Source organism: Coregonus lavaretus, assembly GCF_964263955.1.
Source record: "Coregonus lavaretus genome assembly, chromosome: 4".
Lineage (NCBI taxonomy): Eukaryota > Metazoa > Chordata > Actinopteri > Salmoniformes > Salmonidae > Coregonus > Coregonus lavaretus.
In genome coordinates, this window is record NC_139991.1 from 43979033 (window position 1) to 43998689 (window position 19657).

At 44.8% G+C, this 19657-nt stretch overlaps 1 protein-coding gene across 2 annotated transcripts in view; it reads right to left on the reverse strand.

The window, feature by feature from the left end:
- The window catches only part of LOC311128294 (histone-lysine N-methyltransferase SETD1B-A-like), a 39794-nt gene that overhangs the window by 18605 nt on the left and 1532 nt on the right, over positions 1 to 19657 (reverse strand). The window contains exons 2-7 of one of the 2 annotated variants that reach the window (XM_084160378.1): positions 19541 to 19657; positions 17110 to 17264; positions 16744 to 16842; positions 16032 to 16302; positions 12990 to 13099; positions 7743 to 8846 (exon numbers count right to left, since the gene is read on the reverse strand). In XM_084160378.1, the coding sequence (XP_084016504.1) occupies positions 7743 to 8846; positions 12990 to 13099; positions 16032 to 16302; positions 16744 to 16842; positions 17110 to 17250 (1725 nt within the window). In that variant the 5' untranslated portion in view covers positions 17251 to 17264; positions 19541 to 19657. Of the gene's footprint in view, positions 1 to 7742; positions 8847 to 12989; positions 13100 to 16031; positions 16303 to 16743; positions 16843 to 17109; positions 17265 to 17452; positions 18024 to 19540 lie in introns of those variants that run through there. The other variant, XM_084160377.1, reaches the window with a different exon arrangement.

Genomic DNA, 19657 nt, shown 5'->3' on the forward strand with positions numbered 1-19657 from the left:
AGAGCAAAAACCAAGCCATGAGGTCGAAGGGATCGTCCTAGAGCGCGGAGACAGGATTGTGTCGAGGCACAGATCTGGGGGAGGGTACCAAAACATTTCTGCAGGTTTGAAGGTCCCCAAGAACACAGTGGCCTCCATCATTCTTAACTGGAAGAAGTTTGGAACCACCAAGACTCTTCCTAGAGCTGGCTGCACAGCCAAACTGAGCAATCTGGGGAGAAGGGACTTGGTCAGGGAGGTGACCAAGAACCCGATGGTCACTCTGACAGAGCTCCAGAGTTCCTCTGTGGAGATGGGAGAACCTTCCAGAAGGACAACCATCTCTGCAGCACTCCACCAATCAGGCCTTTATGGTAGAGTGGCCAGACGTAAGTCACTCCTCAGTAAAAGGCACATGACAGCCTGCTTAGAGTTTGCCAAAAGGCACCTAAAGGACTCTGACCATCAGAAACAAAATTCTCTAGAGTGATGAAACCAAGATTGAACTCTTTGGTCTGAATGCCAAGTGCCACGTCTAGAGGAAACCTGGCACCATCCCTACGGTGAAGCATGGTGGTGGCAGCATCATGCTGTGGGGATGTTTTTCAGCAGCAGGGACTGGGAGACTAGTCAGGATCGAGGAAAAGATGAACAGAGCAATGTACAGAGAGATCGTTGATGAAACCCTGCTCCAGAGCACTCAGGACCTCAGATTGGGGAGAAGGTTCACCTTACAACAGGACAATGACCCTAAGCACACAGCCAAGACAACGCAGGAGTGGCTTTGGGACAAGTCTCTGAATGTCCTTGAGTGGCCCAGCCAGAGCCCAGACTTGAAGCCGATCGAACATCTCTGGAGAGACCTGAAGATAGCTGTGCAGCCATCCAACCTGAGAGGATCTGCAGAGAAGAATGGGAGAAACTCCCCAAATACAGGTGTTCCAAGCTTGTAGCGTCATACCCAAGAAAACTCAAGGCTGTAATTGCTGCCAAATGTGCTTCAACAAAGTACTGAGTAAAGGGTCTGACTACTTATGTAAATGTTATGTAACCTTTTTTTTTTTATATAAATGTGCAAAAGTTTTTGCTTTGTGTCACGGATTCTGCCGAGGCTGCTCCTCCTCCTTGTTCGGGCAGGCTTCGGCGTTCGTCGTCCCCGGAGTACTAGCTGCCACCGTTGAATGTTTCGATGTTTGATTGCTTTTGTCTGTCTGTTGCACATGTGTCCGTTTGTGTTTAATTGTATGTCCTATAAGTTGCCTGTTTGGTGTTGGTTAGGTTGTGTGTTGTTATCCGCCTGTCCGTTAGTGCTGCGTGTTTTTTCTCTGTTTATTGTTTTATTGGTTTACGCACAGTTTGCGTAATCGCTTGCCTCTGTTTATTGTTGAGGCCGTTCATTGTATTGTGCTTTGGTTTGCACTAGTAAACTTTGTTGGACTAAGCTTCGGTGTCCTGCGCCTGACTCCCACACCACATTAACCTCAGCCATTTGACAGAACAACACACCTCTTATAAAGGTCAGCAGGAGCAGCGGCGGGCCCCAAGTCGCTGGAGGATCGGATCAGCAACCAAGACACCATGATCCGGCAACTTGGGGCCGCCATGAACGAGGTGTCCAACACGCTGCGCCGATTGGTTACGGGAGAGGTGCCCACGCCTTCGCACACCTTACCATCACCATCGGCCAGTCCTCCTCTCCCAGCACCGGAACCCAGTGGCATTCGGCTCTCGCTCCCGAGGGCATATGATGGTTCTGCAGCCGGGTGTCAGGGGTTCCTCCTGCAGGTGGAACTCTACCTGGCCACCATACAGCCGGCGCCCTCAGGATACGAGAGCGTCTCCGCCCTCATCTCCTGTCTATCCGGCAAGGCGTTGGAGTGGGCCAACGCCGAATGGAGGGGAATAGACGCCGCCACCATCACCTACGCAGAGTTCTCCCGCCGCTTCAGGGCTGTGTTCGATCATCCACCTGAGGGGAAGGCGGCGGGGGAGCGTCTGTTCCACCTCCGACAGGGGAAGAGGAGTGCACAGGAGTTCGCCCTGGAGTTCCGGACTCTAGCGGCGGATGCGGGGTGGAATGAGAGGGCCCTCATCGACCATTACCGGTGTAGCCTACGAGAGGACGTTCGTCGTGAGCTGGCCTGCAGGGACACCAACCTATCCTTCGACCAGTTGGTGGACATTTCCATCCGTCTCGACACCCTGCTGGCTACCCGCGGACGTCCCGAGTGGGGATCGTCCATTCCACCCTCCAGCACCTCCGAGCCGGTTCCCATGGAGCTCGGGGGTGCAGGCGCTAGGGAGAGGAGGAGAGAGAACCCGAGGGGGGCCATCCCCTGCACCAACTGTGGCCGTGGAGGACACACTGCGGCTAGGTGCTGGGGAGGGTCTCCTGGGAGAGGGGACAACAGGTCACGCACTGGGGAGTCATTTCAGGTGAGTAGGCGTCCCACTTACCCAGAGCTCTCTGTTGGTCACTTGTGTATACCTGTGAGATTTCCACAGGTGGCACCTCATTCCCAGCATAAGGCGCTAGTAGATTCAGGCGCAGCTGGGAACTTTGTTGATCGTAAATGTTGTTATAGGTTAGGAATTCCCCTTCGGCCGGTAGAAGCCCCCTTTCCTGTTCATGCCCTAGACAGCCGGCCGCTGGGGTCGGGGTTGATCAGAGAAGTCACAGCACCACTTAAGATGACGACGCAGGGAGATCATTCAGCTTTATCTGATCGACTCTCCTGCGTATCCCGTGGTGCTGGGGCTTCCCTGGTTAAGCGCCCATGATCCTACCATTGCTTGGCAACAGAGAGCTCTTATGGAGTGGTCTGCCCAGTGTGTAGGGAGATGTCTAGGTGTTTCCTTAGGGGCGACCTCGGTGGAGAGTCCGAACCAAGTGCCCGCAATGCGCATTCCCCCTGAATATGAGGATTTAGCACTTGTGTTCAGCAAAACGAGGGCAACACGGCTACCACCTCATAGACAGGGGGATTGTGCGATAGATCTCCAAACAGGAGCGGCACTTCCGCGGAGCCGTGTGTATCCCCTGTCTCAAGAGGAGACAGCAGCTATGGAGACTTACATAGCCGAGTCCTTGGCACAGGGATACATACGGTCCTCCACTTCCCCGGTTTCCTCGAGTTTCTTCTTTCTGAAGAAGAAGGACGGGGGTTTGCGCCCGTGTATTGATTACGGTTAAGTACAGTTACCCTCTTCCTCTGATTGCGACTATGACGGAGTCATTACGCGGAGCGCGGTTCTTCACAAAGTTAGATCTCAGGAGCGCGTACAATCTGGTGCGCATTAGGGAGGGGGATGAATGGAAAACAGCATTTAGCACCACCTCGGGTCATTACGAGTATCTCGTCATGCCATACGGGTTAATGAATGCTCCTTCAGTCTTCCAATCCTTTGTTGACGAGATTTTCCGGGACATGCATGGGCAGGGTGTGGTAGTATACATCGACGACATCCTAGTGTACTCATCTACACGAGCCGAGCATGTAGCCCTGGTGCGCCGAGTGTTGAGGAGGCTGTTGGAGCATGACTTGTATGTCAAGGCAGAGAAATGCTTGTTTTTCCAGGAGTCCGTCTCCTTTTTGGGTTATCGATTGTCCGCGTCTGTTGTGAAGATAGAGGTTGACCGTGTGTCGGCCGTGCGTAATTGGCAAACTCCAACCACTGTAAAAGAGGTGCAGCAGTTTTTGGGTTTTGCTAATTACTACCGGAGGTTTATCCGGGGCTTTGGACAGGTGGCAGCTCCCATTACGTCCCTGCTAAAGGGGGGTCCGGTGCGTTTGCAGTGGTCAGCTGAGGCGGACAGGGCATTTGTTAAACTAAAGAACCTGTTTACTTCGGCTCCGGTGCTGGCGCATCCGGATCCCGCTTTACCATTCCAAGTTGAGGTAGACGCGTCCGAGGCCGGTATTGGGGCAGTCCTGTCGCAACGATCCGGCACGCCACCTAAACTCCGCCCCTGTGCGTTCTATTCTAAGAAGCTCAGCTCGGCGGAGCGTAATTATGACGTAGGGGACAGGGAGCTGTTAGCTGTAGTCCAGGCCCTAAAGGTGTGGAGGCATTGGCTTGAGGGGGCTCAACACCCTTTCCTCATTCTGACTGACCACCGTAACCTGGAGTACATCCGGGCAGCTAGGAGACTAAACCCTCGTCAGGCTAGGTGGAACATGTTCCTAACCCGGTTTGTTTTTAAGATCACATACATCCCAGGGTCCCAGAACGGTAAGGCAGATGCCCTGTCCCGGTGGTATGACACAGAGGAGAGGTCCATTGAGCCTACTCCCATACTGCCGGAGTCTTGTCTGGTGGCTCCGGTGGTGTGGGAGGTAGATGCGGAGATCGAGCGGGCACTGCGTACTGACCCTACTCCCCCAGAGTGTCCGGTGGGGCGGACGTATGTTCCGCTCGAGGTTCGTGACCGCCTTATTTATTGGGCTCATACATCACCCTCCTCTGGACATCCAGGTATTGGCCGGACAGTGCACTGCCTTAGCGTGAAATACTGGTGGCCAACGTTAGCTAGGGATGTGAGGGTGTATGTCTCCTCCTGCTCGGTGTGCGCCCAGTGTAAGGCGCCTAGACATTTGCCCAGGGGAAAGTTACATCCCCTGCCCGTTCCACAACGACCATGGTCCCACCTCTCGGTGGATTTTGTGACAGACCTTCCCCCCTCCCAGGGGAATACCACTATTTTGGTCGTTGTGGATCGGTTTTCCAAGGCCTGTCGTCTCCTCCCAATGCCGGGTCTCCCTACTGCCCTACAGACCGCTGAGGCCCTATTTACCCACGTTTTCCGGCACTATGGGGTGCCCGAGGATATAGTGTCTGACCGAGGTCCCCAGTTCACCTCCAGAGTCTGGGGGGCGTTCATGGAACGCTTGGGGGTCTCGGTGAGCCTTACCTCGGGTTACCACCCAGAGAGCAATGGGCAGGTAGAACGAGTCAACCCGGATGTGGGTAGGTTTCTGAGGTCCTATTGCCAGGGCCGGCCGGAGGAGTGGTCAAGGTATATCCCATGGGCAGAGATGGCACAGAACTCTCTCCGCCACTCCTCCACCAATCTAACACCTTTCCAGTGTGTTTTAGGGTATCAGCCGGTTCTGGCACCATGGCACGAGAGCCAGATCGAGGCTCCTGCGGTGGATAAGTGGATTCGGCGCTCGGAGGAGACGTGGGACGCGGCACATGTCCATCTGCAGCGGGCCATCCGTCGACAGAAGGCGAGCGCCGATCGCCACCGCAGTGAGGGACCGGTATAAGCACCGGGAGATCGAGTCTGGCTCTCGACTCGAAACCTGCCCCTCCGCCTGCCCTGCCGGAAGCTGGGTCGGCGGTTTGTGGGGCCCTTTAAAGTCCTGAGAAGATTGAACGAGGTGTGTTACAGGTTACAACTGCCTATTGATTATAAGAATATTAACCCCTCGTTCCATGTGTCTCTTCTCAGGCCGGTGGTAGCTGGTCCACTCCAGGAAGATGAGATAGGAGAGACCCCTCCACCCCCATTGGACATCGAGGGGGCTCCGGCGTACAGGGTCCGGACCATCTTGGACTCGAGATGCCGGATGAGTGGTCTCCAGTATCTCGTGGAGTGGGAGGGGTACGGTCCGGAGGAACGGTGCTGGGTGCCTAGGAGGGACATCCTAGATCCATCCCTCCTGACTGAGTTCCACCGTGGTCATCCCACGCGCCCGGGTCCGCGTCCTCCTGGCCGTCCCCGAGGCCGGGGTCGGCGCACGGCTGGAGCCGCGCGTCAAGGGGGGGGGTACTGTCACGGATTCTACAGAGGCTGCTCCTCCTCCTTGTTCGGGCAGGCTTCGGCGTTCGTCGTCCCCGGAGTACTAGCTGCCACCGTTGAATGTTTCGATGTTTGATTGCTTTTGTCTGTCTGTTGCACCTGTGTCCGTTTGTGTCTAATTGTGTGTCCTATAAGTTGCCTGTTTGGTGTTGGTTAGGTTGTGTGTTGTTATCCGCCTGTCCGTTAGTGCTGCGTATTTTTTCTCTGTTTATTGTTTTATTGGTTTACGCACAGTTTGCGTAATCGCTTGCCTCTGTTTATTGTTGAGGCCGTTCATTGTATTGTGCTTTGGTTTGCACTAGTAAAATTTGTTGGACTAAGCTTCGGTGTCCTGCGCCTGACTCCCACACCACATTAACCTCAGCCATTTGACACTTTGTCATTATGGGTTATTGAGTGTAAATTGATGAGGGGAAAAAAACAAATTTAAATCAATTTTAGAATAAGGATGTAACGTTACAAAATGTGGAAAAAGTCAAGGGGTCATGAGTTACTATGCATTCTGCTGACATTTTAAAAACATACCAAATGGCAACAAATGTGCTATGATAGATTTTGATCATGAAATCTTTACGATTTGAATGTCTATTTCAGACTCTAACATCCATAGCGGAGGGTGTAACATCCATTATGGTTGATTTTCCTCTCTATAGTAATAATGTAAATGGCAATCTTTTCAAAAATATCCATATTTGTCCATTCTGTGAGACATTAAAGTTGTGATTTTGCGCGAAAAATGCATTGTCCAAAACACTGGAATCGCCCCAGTAACATAAATGAATAAAATTACAAATGTATGCCCCAACCCATTAATCCTAGCCATCATTGTTAAACAAATCATATCTGGGTGGCAATGAAATCATGATTCATGAAACAAACAAAATCACAAAGACTCAAAAAGCATGAGGAGTGGCGTGTGTGTGCCAAATCGGTCATCTTATTGAAATGTTGGTTTATGATAACATGAAACATACAGGGCTGTGTGATCAATCCTGATTGTCAGGTTCAACAGAACCAGTATGTGGTGAGTGTTGAATGGGACCAACGGCCAGCAGGCCATGTAGGCTACTCCTCCCCTGACAATGAGTCCCATGAGCTTTAGAAAGAGAAAGTGAAAGTGTTTTCTATTCCCCAACAGCAGAAGGAGTCAGGTTTCTCTTTCCCAGTCACAGCACTGGGTGTGAGTCTACTACTACCAGGGCACAGGCTAGTTACAAACAGTGAGTACCAAACATGAGGAAAATAACTGTTTACTCATCAAGAGAAGAATTACTTCCTAAAGTATTTTTCCTTGACTATCAAAGACTAGTTGAACCGATAGGTAGCCTATTAGGCCCTAGAATTGTACCGCAACTGTACTGCCACTTACTTTGACTGTCAAATTGCTCTGGGATCAGGTTTTAAAGCATTTGCTTGATGTTTCTCTGATACATGTCCACACTTCGGAGTGTTGGGTGCAATGTTTTCTTGTGCCATGTAGAGAATTAACTAGCAACTTTAGGAGCTTTGCATTTATTTCTAAATTATTAATACATGGCTTTCAAACACAAAGCCAATCAAACATATGAAGTGTATATCTTTGAGAGATCCAATGGCAGGGGAAAAAGAAACCACTCAAACATTCTGTATCACTGTATGTTGTTGATAACTTCACAGCATACCAAGTTTGGAATTGACCCATACAATTACAGTCACTGTTTGCTGTGAAACCAGAATAAACCATTTCCTCTAATAGCAGAAGAATGAAACAAAAGAGAAAGCGCAGGCCTGTTTACTTCCTGTGCCCCCTCTATAACTGCCAAATAGATCAAGCTGCAAGCAGACATCTCCACAGCAATAATACTACTGTGGCCAATAACATGTCATGTATGGAATGGACTATCTATTCCCCATTTCCATCCCTAACTTTCTAAACTGTGCTTCTACCCAAAGTTAGGATGATACTGTTAGTTCTTACCTCCAATTTGTCTGTGGGTGTGTGGTTTCCGAGGCGACCATCCTTCAGGTCACTGGCGTTCTTCCCATGGAGATGGTCTGGGGAGATGACCCTCTCGAGGAGCAAGCCTGTTCCAGGGATAGGCTCCTCATCATCTGAGTCAGGCAGGGGCGTGGGGCTGACATCCTCCAGGCCCGTGCTAGAGGGCCGAGAGGTGTGGGTGCCCCCATAAGGAGGGATGGGGGACAGCTGAGAGGAAGAGGAGGAGATGGGGCTGCCCTCCATACGCACCTCAGTGTCTGATGAGTCGCCTCCAGGAAGGAAGGGAAGCTTTGTCCTTTTCTCCTTGAGCAGCATCTCGATACGGGAGTCCAGGCTATTTCGCTCTGACTCCAGGGTGGGGGTGCCAGGGGATGGGGGGCAGTGTTCGGGTGTCCGGGCAAGGGGGGTGCTGGGGTGGGCCTTGGGTTCAGGTGGGGGTTCTGGAATGGGTGGAGTACCTGGCTTGTCCTTGACTGGCATGAAGTCAGTGGCAGGGGCCATGGGGGGCTGGACGGGCTGGTGGAACGGAGGTTCTGAGGGGGGGAACGCAGGGGGCATGGGGGCCTGCTGGTAGGGGGAGAAGGCCGACTTAAAGCTGGCACTGGTAGGGGGAGGAGGTGTGTGGGCAAAGGATGAGGCAGAGAGAGGGGGTTCAGGTGGGGCAGGTTGGTGCTGCTTAAAGGCAGACTGTTCGAAATTGCCTCGGTAAGAGGAGGAGGATGAGGAGGATCCCGATCCCCCAGTGCCATGGACGTAGCGCCTCTCCGGTCTCCGGTTGTAGGCATCCTGGAATTTGCTCTCGTGTCTGCGAGACTTGTAGCTTCCGGAGCCTTCAGCCCGGCTAGACTGGTAGGCTGGGGTGCCCTGCCTGCTGGAATAGCTGGAGTCCTGAGAGAAGGGGGTGCTGGTCTGGCGAGGGGTATGAGGGGTGCCCTGGGACTGCGGCGTGTCTTGCCTTAGGCTAGAGTAAGCCGTGTCCTGGGACAGAGGGGTGGTGTTGGTGCCGGCGCTGCTGGGGGTCACTGTGCCTCCCACTGCAGCAGACGAGCTGCTCTCAGAGAGCCGGCGCAAGGGTTCATAGGCCTGGGGAGGGACACACCAAAATCTGCTTAGGAAACACACTCACAGAAGGCACTGCATACACTTCATACATTCAACTGCTGAAACCTACAGTCAGGTCAAATTAATTAAATTATTGCCACCCTTGATAAAGCAAATACTGAGCTTTATTGTGCAGTATGCTAAAAACAAAATTGGGTAATTATATTATTTTATACTAATACAATTGCTCAGAGAAATATATTTTGTTTAACAAGCAATACATATTTTTCTCAAAAAGGTCAAAATTATTGGCACCCCTGTTTTGAATATCTCACCTTGCGAGGATAATGGCACACCCAGCCTTTTTCTAAAATGTTTTATGAGAGATTGGAGAACACACATTGCGAGGGATCTTAAACCATTCCTCCATACAGAATCTTTCTAGATCCTTGATATCCTTAGTCTGCGCTTATGGACTGCCCTCTGACTTGCGGATAAAAATCAGTGTGATGACGTAGTGCACACAAAATGTAATTTTTCGCTTACGTTTTCATGTACCGAAGAAATATATAAAGTTCAATGTGTTTCCATCGCATTTTCAACTCTACCGATAGTTTAACAAAAACTGTTGCATTAAATAGCTCATGTCTGGTCATGGCAAGTGCGCTCTAGCCAAGAACTTGCAGATACAGTGTGGGTAGGCTAGTCTACATGAGATCATTATGGATAAGAGCGAGAATTTTTGTATTTGTCAAATGGCAGTCAAGCATCGATCATCATGTCACCTGAATAAGACCCTCGATATTTATTGGAAAAAAGGAGCATCAAGCTCATCACCATGCACTTTCACCACCCTGTGAAGTTCATCATAACTTAATTTTATCTGTAGTCTAATAAACTGCATGGTTTCTCGAGTCGTAGTGGGAGGACAATATAATTATATTTGCGCATAAAGGCATTTCCACCGCCATTTCTCACATAACTCATTTTACAGACACAAAAAGATCCCAGGTCGAACGAACAATGAATCTGTCGGCATTTAGAAAATTGTACCGAAATCTCCTGTTTCCATCACAGTTGTTGTGATTTTTTAAAAATACGATATGAGTTTATTTGCATAAAAACTGTGGATGATAACATGGTTTGTGTGGCCATAGAGCTCAATTTTCATGTCATCTGACCATTGCACAGGTTCAAATCCAAGTGTCTATCCCGTTTAGCAATCTCCAGGCGTTTACATTTGTTGGATGACATGAAAATAGAGCTCTTTGGCCACGCATACCAGTGGTGGGTTTAGCGTCAAAAGAAGGATGCATATACAGAAAATAAACCCATATCTACTGTAAAATATGGGGTGGGTCTTTGATGGTATGGGGCTATTGTGCTTCCACTGGTCCTGGGGCCCGTGTTATGGCCAACAGCATCATGAACTTTACCCAGTACCAGGACATTTTAGCCAAAAAACCTGGTTGCCTCTACCAAGAGGCTGAAACTTGGCCGCAAGTGGATCTTCCAGCAAGACAATAACCAAGCACACATTAAAATCCACAAAGAAATGGTTAATTGACCACAAAATCAACATTTTGCAATGGCTATCTCAGTCTTCGGACTTGAACCCCATTGAAAACCTGTGGTTTGAATTGAAGAGGGCAGTCCATAAGCCAGAGGCGCAAATTGGTTATGGCAGTCAACATACCCTAGCTCAACACCAACAATTTAAAATAGGCTACTAAAATCATTACAATCCCGATTAAAAGGCAAATGCAGTTTAGCCGTATTAGCGGGCCGACTTTAGGACCATGCCTGGGAGTGGGGGGGCTGTTTGTATGGCCGGCTGGCTTTATGAGAGCGCATTGACACAGGTGCAGGGAACAGCGCAACTTTTTCTCAAAACAGTGAAGAGGTAAAGATGGCTGTAGACTAGAGTTTGAATCCTGTGCTGAGCTAGTGCATAGCTGCTAATTCTTGTATGGCATGTGTTTGTAGAATGTTAAAGGCATACTTCGAGATTTTGGCAACGCCCTTATCTACTTTCCCAGAGTCAGATGAACTCCTGGATAACATTTTTATGTCTCTGTGCGCAGTTTGAAGGAAGTTGCTAACTAGTGCTAGCGCAATTGCTAACCAGCGTTAGCACAATGACTGGAAGTCTATGGTATCTGCATGCTAGCAGATACAATAGACTTCCACTCATTGCGCTTACGCTAGTTAGCAATTGTGCTAGTTAGCAACTTCCTTCAAACTGCACGCAGAGACATAAAAATGGTATCCATGAGTTCATCGGACTCTGGGGAAGTGCTAAAATCCCAAAGCATCCCTTTAAGTCCCCTATTGACTGAGTAGAATGAAGCTACAGCAACAAGGTGATAATGTCTCATCAATTTTGCTGGTTTTTGCTGTTGTCCAAATTGCATTTTAGAGTTTTTAAATTGTGTAGAAGTACAGTAAGAATTCCATTGGGGGGATCCCCCCCGTCACTTTGCCATACCCTAGGTTTAGCTGAAATTACATCCCTGCCATAAGTGCAGACGAAGGTTATCAAGGATCTGGAAAGATTCTGTATAGAGGAATGGTCTAAGATCCCACCAGGTGTGTTCTCCAAACTCATAAAACAATTTTTTTAAAGGCTCAGTGCCATTATCCTCACATGGTGAGGTATTGAAAACAAAGATGCCATTCATTTTGACCCCCATTAAAAAGAAATATTCCTTATTTAAAAAATGTTTTGCATACAATATAGCTCAGTATATGTATTACTTATTTTATACAATATTTTTTTGCTAATCAAGGGTGGCAATAATTTTGGACCTGACTGTATATAACATCAGATTATCAGCATGGCTGCATTGCCCATTTAATGTCACAATCAAGTTCAGGTTTTAAAGGGAAAATAATGCAACTTCATGCATCTTGAGCACACAGCCAGAGTCATGATTTCACTTAACAGGCCAATAGTTATATCTAAAGATGTATGGTCAGATTTGAGTTTTTGCAACACTTCCCAATATGTATGAATTAAAACAGCTAAAGACAGCCTAGCAGTGCTTGCAGGAGCAGCTGTGCGGTAGGGCTATGGCTCAAAGTACAGGCAGACCCTTTTCTCTGCAGGCAGGCAGAGGTTCTTGACAACATTCCTTCCTGGGCCCCATTTTACCACCTGCTGCACTGATAGAGATTAGAGATAATGGTGTCAGTTTAGATTGGCTAGGGGTTCACTGGGACTCACTAGAGTACAGGGCAGTAACAATTATCCCTTTCATACACAGATCAAAATCCCACTAATTTACCATGCCTGCTTCTTTTTAGATCTGAAAGGGGTAGGGGGTAAAAAAAAACATGGCAAATGAAAAGCCACCTAAAGACCTAGACATGATTCCTGCCTTTTCACAGACCCTGTAACCAAAATACAGGCATTGGGTCTGTGTAAATGGTTGTGCTTTTTTGTAGGTAAATGTATTAACACTTCCATCATTTAACACCTCCCTAATTTGAAATGCAAACAGCCACCATGGTTTTACAACACACCCCATCCCTCACAATTTTAGTTACAATTTGCAGGAACATGGTAAAGGGGCCGTTTGAAAGGGGGTCATCTAAACATTGCCTTATATTTGTATTTATTAGAGGTAATATACCACATCTTCTGTCTGAAATGGGTAAATGATTCAGGCATAGAGCAAAATGATTCACAGAACAAACCTTTGAAGCTGGAAAAACTACTGACAGTAATTACTTAACTATGTCTTCATCTGAAATACATTTCTGGTGACATACAATAAACTCATACTGGCTGTTCTGCCGTGGAACATTCGGGGATGATTTCTGGATTTTGAAAGTTGCATATCTTGAAAACTTGATTGCTGATAAGCAAAACATTTTGGGACTATGTCAACAATTGACAAATGAAACAAATACCCAAAAATAATTGTTGGGGTGGAGTTTTCCTTGAAAGTGGGGAGACACAGGATTATGCTCAGAATTTTACAATCTGTTCAAGGGACAAGGGCCTTGTCTCTCAGTGGGCACTGCAGTGAGATTAGTACTACAATGGTACATAAAATAGAATGTTCTGACAAATTAAAAACATGCTTACCTTTCCTGTGAGCCTGTTTTGGAACACTTGCAAATTTTCTCAAATACAACATAAGTGCTGCTAAACATCCAACACAAAAGTGGTGGTCTTACCAGAAGAGCCTCTGCCAGGCTACGGGGGGACACTTCTCCTCCCACCGGAAGTGTCCGAGGGGTGAAGGTGCCATTCAGAAGTAGCTGGAAGTATCTAAGGCGATTCTCACCTGGATGGATAAGGTTAAGATATGGTAAAATAAGGGTTTGGTGGCACCTTACTGAAATATAAAATTATATTTCTCAGTTACCCTTTAGTTGACGCCTTAGAGGTGAGTAAGAAGAACATCATTCACAGCAATAAATACACAATAATGTATATGCAATAATGTGTGATATATAGTGCCTTCAGAAAGTATTCACACCTCTTGACTTTTTCTACATTTTGTTGTGTTACAGCCTGAATTTTAAATGTATTAAATTGAGTTGTCACTGGCCTACCCAAATTCCCCATAATGTTAAAGTGAAATTATGTTTTTTGAAATTTTTTACAAATTAATTAAAAATGAAAAGCTGAAATGTCTTGAGTCAATAAGTATTCAACCCTTTTGTTATGGCAAGCCTAAAGTTCAGGAGTAAAAATATGCTTAACAATTCAAATAATAAGTTGCATGGACTCAGTGTGCAATAATAGTGTTTAACATGATTTTTCAATAACTACTTCAGCTCTGTACCCCACACATACAATTATCTGTAAGGTCCCTCAGACGAGCAGTGAATTTCAAACACAGATTCAATCACAAAGACCAGGGAGGTTTTCCAATGCCTCGCAAAGAAGGGCATCTATTGGTAGAAAATAATAATAGACATTGAATATCCCTTTGAGCATGGTGAATTTAATTATTACACTTTGGATGGTTTATCAATACACCCAGCCAATTCAAAAAGGTACAGGCGTCCTTCCTAACTCAGTTGCCGGAGTGGAAGGAAACCTCAGGGATTTCACAATGAGGCCAATGGTGACTTTAAAACAGTTACAGAGTTTAATGGCTGTGATAGGAGAAAACTGAGGATGGATCAACAACATTGTAGTTACTTCACAATACTAACCTAATTGACAGAGTGAAAAGAAGGAAGCCTGTACAGAATACAAATATTCCAAAACATGCATCCTGTTTGCAACAGCACTAAAGTAATAGTAAAATGGGGCAAAGCAATACACTTTTTGTCCTGAATACAAAGTGTTATGTTTGTGGTAAATCCAATACAACACATTACTGAGTACCACACTCCATATTTTCAAGCATAGTGGTGGCTGCATCATGTTATGGGTACGCCTGTAATCTTTAAGGACTGGGGAGTTTTTCAGGATAAAAAAATTAACTGAATGGAGCTAAGCACAGGCAAAATTCTAGAGGGAAAATCTGGTTAATTTACATTTACATTTTAGTCATTTAGCAGACGCTCTTATCCAGAGCGATTTACAGGAGCAATTAGGGTTAAGTGCCTTGCTCAAGGGCACCGACAGATTTTTCACCGAGTCGGCTCGGGGATTAGAACGAGCGACCTTTCGGTTACTGGCACAATGCTCTTAACCACTAAGCTACCTGCCGTTCATTCTGCTTTCCACCACACACTGGGAGATTAATTCACCTTTCAGCAGGACAATAACATAAAAACACAAGGCAAAATCTATACTGGACTTGCTTACCAAGGACACAGTGAATGTTCCTGAGTGTCCGAGTAACAGTTTTGACTCAAATCTACTTGAAAATCCATGGCAGGATCTGAAAATGGTTGTCTAGCAATGATTAACAACCAATTTGACAGAGCTTGAAGAATTTTGAAAATAATAAAAAAAATCAGCAAATGTTGCACAATCCAGGTGTGGAAAGCTCTTAAAGACTTACCCATAAAGACTCACAGCTGTAATTGCTGCCAAAGGTGCTTCTACTAAGTACTGACTCAGGGGTGTGAATGCGTATGTAAATGAGGTATTTGTAAACATATCTAAAACCATGTTTTTACTTTGTCATTATGGGGTATTGTGTGTAAATGGGTGAAAATTATTTTTTTCATCCAATTTGAATTCAAGCTGTAACACAAAATGTGGAATAAATCAATGGGTATGAATACTTTCTGAAGACTGTTTTATTCATTTTTTTATTTTTTATAAAACGTGAAAAAAGGAAATGATGGTTTTGAGGAGTTTCTGCATGATTTATAACAAGGCACATTTTCTAGTGACATTTCATGGAAGTTATACATTTTAAATCAGCAGCTACACATGGAGGTCATTAGCCTAATTGAAAAATCCATTTCAGGGATATATGCCTACTATTGCTGGCAGGTGAAAATATAATAACAAATTGACAGTACTCAATAGGCCTAAGATTTTCTGCTTGATCTCCAGCCTCTCTACATAGGCTGTTGAATAGGCTACCAGTAGGCCTATAAATCAAAAGCATCACTGAGCACTTCCCCATGACTCTCTGCTGACATGAGAGGAACCACTGTCTCTTTAAGAGAATACAACTGTTGCAGGTTCTTGATAAGGGTCAATTCAAAATAAGATACATGATATTCCGTTTTGAAATATGCACAAGTCCTAAATGACTAAAATGTAAAATTATATTAAGGCCTACAGCCAAATATATTAAGATTGTAAAATGCAGCTAGCATGAACAGGTAAAATATTGTTTCATTATAAGCTGAAATGAAGCGACTATATTTTGGCTATAGTTTAACAAATTCAAGCATAATTGTTATTATAGGAGTTGATTATAGGCCATCCCTGTGCACAGAAAGAAGAAATAAACAACTACTAGTATAACTAATTCATTGATTACTGCAATAATCGGATATAAATCAAATAAACCAAACAAGTCAAAACCGATATAGGCCTAACAGCGTTTCATTTGAATTTTTATTCTAGTCGTCTCATGTAGATCGTACTGACATTCAGATGCAATTACTCTGGTAACCAAGCAACCAGCGTAAATGTATACACGTGACTAAACGTTCTCCTCCAAAAGTTCAATTAGTGACACCTTATAAATAAAGGATCAAGTTCACATATGCGTAAATGTAGTTTCTACAACTGAGAATTAATTGCACATTATTTATAAATACTCATATTTAGCCCATGCAAAGATTGCTTACCTTTAGGATCCAGCTCCACGTGGATGATGTTGCCCATGACAGACGTGTTGTGAAGAGTCTGGACAGCATCTTTGGCTGCTTTTACAGTTCCAAAAATAACTTTAGCTATTCCCAAATGCTTTTTGTTCTTCGGATTGTATAGAATTTCCACCTCTTCTATGTCTCCAAATTTCTTGCACATGTCAGTCAAAAAACCTTCTCTGATGTTATCATTCAGCCTTGCAAAGGTCACCTCCTTGGGCGGAACACGGCCGATGTAACAGTCATCAATCTAGAGAAAGAAAATAGTTACATTAAATGATGAATGTTACATTTATTTAGGCTACAGCATATTTATCCATTAGCCATTCAAACCTGAATTACAGGCTTCAATGTGACAAACAAAAATAAAGTGCATGTATACCTGATTAAATATCATCCTTTTAGGAGAGCTGTTGTTCACATTTTGAGAAACCAAATAACCATGATAGAATGGTGTTGATGTAGGCTACAACATGCAAAATGTGTATTCTATAAGGGACAGTAGCATTCGTTGCCTGCCTGGAGCACTACATCCTAAATAAAAAAACATGACACAATCAACATCGGCGAGGGGGTGTGTCTGGCTCCCTAAAACTTCGGAACATTAGAAAAAGGCTGTAACAGCCTCAAAATGTCTAAATAATTGCACATTCTGTCAAGATCTTAGAGGGGCTGTGACTGATTAGCCTACCTTAAACTTCGGAATCGGCAGATCGGTCTCCTTGTACTTCGTCCAGAGACGACCGATTCTCGGATCTCGGACGATATCCACGGGTGGCATCCCAGGGTTCTGTAGAATGAATGATAAAATGTAGCCTAACAAAGTCAAAGTTATGACAAGCAGGAATAATATAACAGGCCAATTGTCGATCAATCAAATTGTTTGGAGTTTTTTTACATAAACCCTTGATAGTGACACTTTTGATGCACTGTGTCAGGTGCAGAAAGTAACGTGTCCAGCCCACTAACAATGTACATTGTGTCAATCGTTGAGGCGAACACTCTGCAACAATGTACCGAAAGTGTTCCTCTTTTTGAATACGGATGTTACGCTTACCGGCATGTTAAAAGTATTTCCATCGTAGCGATACAGTTTGTGCGATCCCTTTTTCAACGCTGGGTCAATAATCAACTTGAAACTTCTCCAATGGTGACTTCGTTTCTCCCCCGAACTGCAAACGGGATGGTGGTTGTCCATGCCGTTCGCCAAACCTGTGTAGAAATATCAAGAAGATGAAAGCAACACAGACTCACGCACGAACACTCGTTACATTGTAGCGATAGCATACAGTAGTCGATGCTTGAGTTTGCAAATACTGAGGAAGAAAATGGGGTTCAGAAGAGTATCCCAGTAACCGAAACAGACATTACAGAGGAAAGGAAAAAAAGAGCAGGCTTACTTGAACTCTGCTTTCTGCCATGGTCTTCGTTTAACCTGTTTCTTTCCCCTGGCTTGGACATGATTTATCCGATCGAACAATATTTTAATAATCAAACGGCGAGATCGTTTACCTCCCACTGACTACACTACATGATTTAAAGGATACTGCCTCCTTTTTGCGAGCCAACACATATTGTGCCTCCAGTCTGGGGTTTCTGTCTCTCCCACAATACACCACTATTGAGCTTCGCTACTCCTCATACCATTCGCACTTTCGATTCAGGTTCTTTACGTATGCGTCTATTTTGGAATATTATTGGACATTTTTAAACACAAAATCACATTACTAAATCAAGATATGTATTGCATTTTAACTGTAAATATTAAAAGTCGTTGTATAGTGGCTCTTTAGCTCGCACATTGGGCATGTACTAAGTGCTGAATCTACCGCCTACATTTACTCAAACGGCAAACAAGATGGACATAGGAGGTCGATGCAAGTTCTGTCTAAGCACAGATCTAGGGTCAGTATTACGTTTTAATTCTTGATTGAAAAGGTTAACCATAGGAATGTTAAAACCTGACCCTAGAGCTGTGATAATGGGCAACTTCTCAGGAAAACTGTTGGGTCTGTTTACACTATATTAAATAAATAAAACATTACTCAAAAATATTTTGAGACTGCAGACTAGGCCTACATTATAACCTATACACTTATAGTCTGTAATACCCTTATAATATCCAAAGGCCAAATATGGGGAGATTTGAAAGTAACCATTTATTTTAGCCGACACGTTTTGCATTATTAATCTGTTCAATTGTCTTTTTGAGCTTTTGTGTTAAGTCGGCTAAGGAGATGTGGCATCCATTGCTTGATATTTTGTAGTGCTTGGGCAATTGGCTGGTTAACAGTAGCAGTTCCACTGGCCAATCAGAGCGAAGCACCATTTTAGCTTCTGCTATTAAGAGGCACGGCTGAGGAATCCTTCAACAGTGTGCAGAGAGGGGGCTGAGCGCGTTCTCAGCAGCCATTTTCCTGAAATGGGACTCAATGGCCAATATGGGTTTCCTTTGTTCCAAAAGGGATCTTATACTTTATTTCCTCATCTCTTTATGGACTATGATAAATTACAATGATTCCTCATTGACAGGATTGAGAAGAAGGAAGATAAAATACTGGATGTTATTCCTTTGACATTTTTAACCTTTTTTCTCCTCTGCTTGGAATCCATCTTTGTCCTAACTAGGTCATGGCACACCCATATAAAAGTATTTGTGATTCTAAAGTAAAAAAAAAAAAAAAAAAATCGTGAATAAACAGCTTGTAGTTTGAAAGTTGCTATGAAGAGAAAGTATAAGTATAATGACATTGTAATGGCATTTTGCACTGTAAATGGCCATGTATGATTATAGCATTTGTAAGTTACATTTAATTAACTTTTGTAAATAAAAAAAATCTAGGAAATGTGCAGTTACTGTTATTAAAATATCACAATTCTGTTTATTCATTGACTTCTATCATACATTGATCATTTAGGAGTAATGGCGTCAGTAGAATTGTCACCTTCTCTCTTCAATACATTCATTTGCATGCTGTTTTAACTATATCCATCAGAGGCTAAGTATATTTGCTGCTCTAATGTCAGCACAAAACAGGCCAGAGAGCAAATGGCCTTTCTCAAAAATGCTGAATCTGGAAATTGGCTGTTTGTTCTCAACTAACCCCCTTTACTTTTTCTACATTAAAGAGTGGTTGCTAATCATCTTTCACATGGTAGGCTACACCATCTAGTTACACAACAGAGACCTTTAATTCCCTGAAAGTCAGTAAGTATTCTTCTTTCAAATGATGGCTCATGCACTAAATGTGTCAAATGATGAATGTTTTTTAATAGCTCATAGTAAGAAGGCTATAGGCCTACATTATTTTTGGCATTAGACAGAACGAATGTGAGGGTAAAATGTACCTGACCTTGCGTCAAGGGCATATTTTATTTCTGTAGAATTCCAGACACAATCCTACTTATTAGTATCCTCAAAGGCTAACCACATAGATACTGAATCCAACAGGAAGCAGATGAAAAATGAAACTAATGAAAATATTTACCTTAACATTGTGATGAAATACATTTATCAGGCCTAAATGCAGGGGGAAATGGAACGTGTTCATTCCCATCTTCTGATCCTCTAATAGTGGCTTAAGGGAGGGGTGGGGATGCAACTC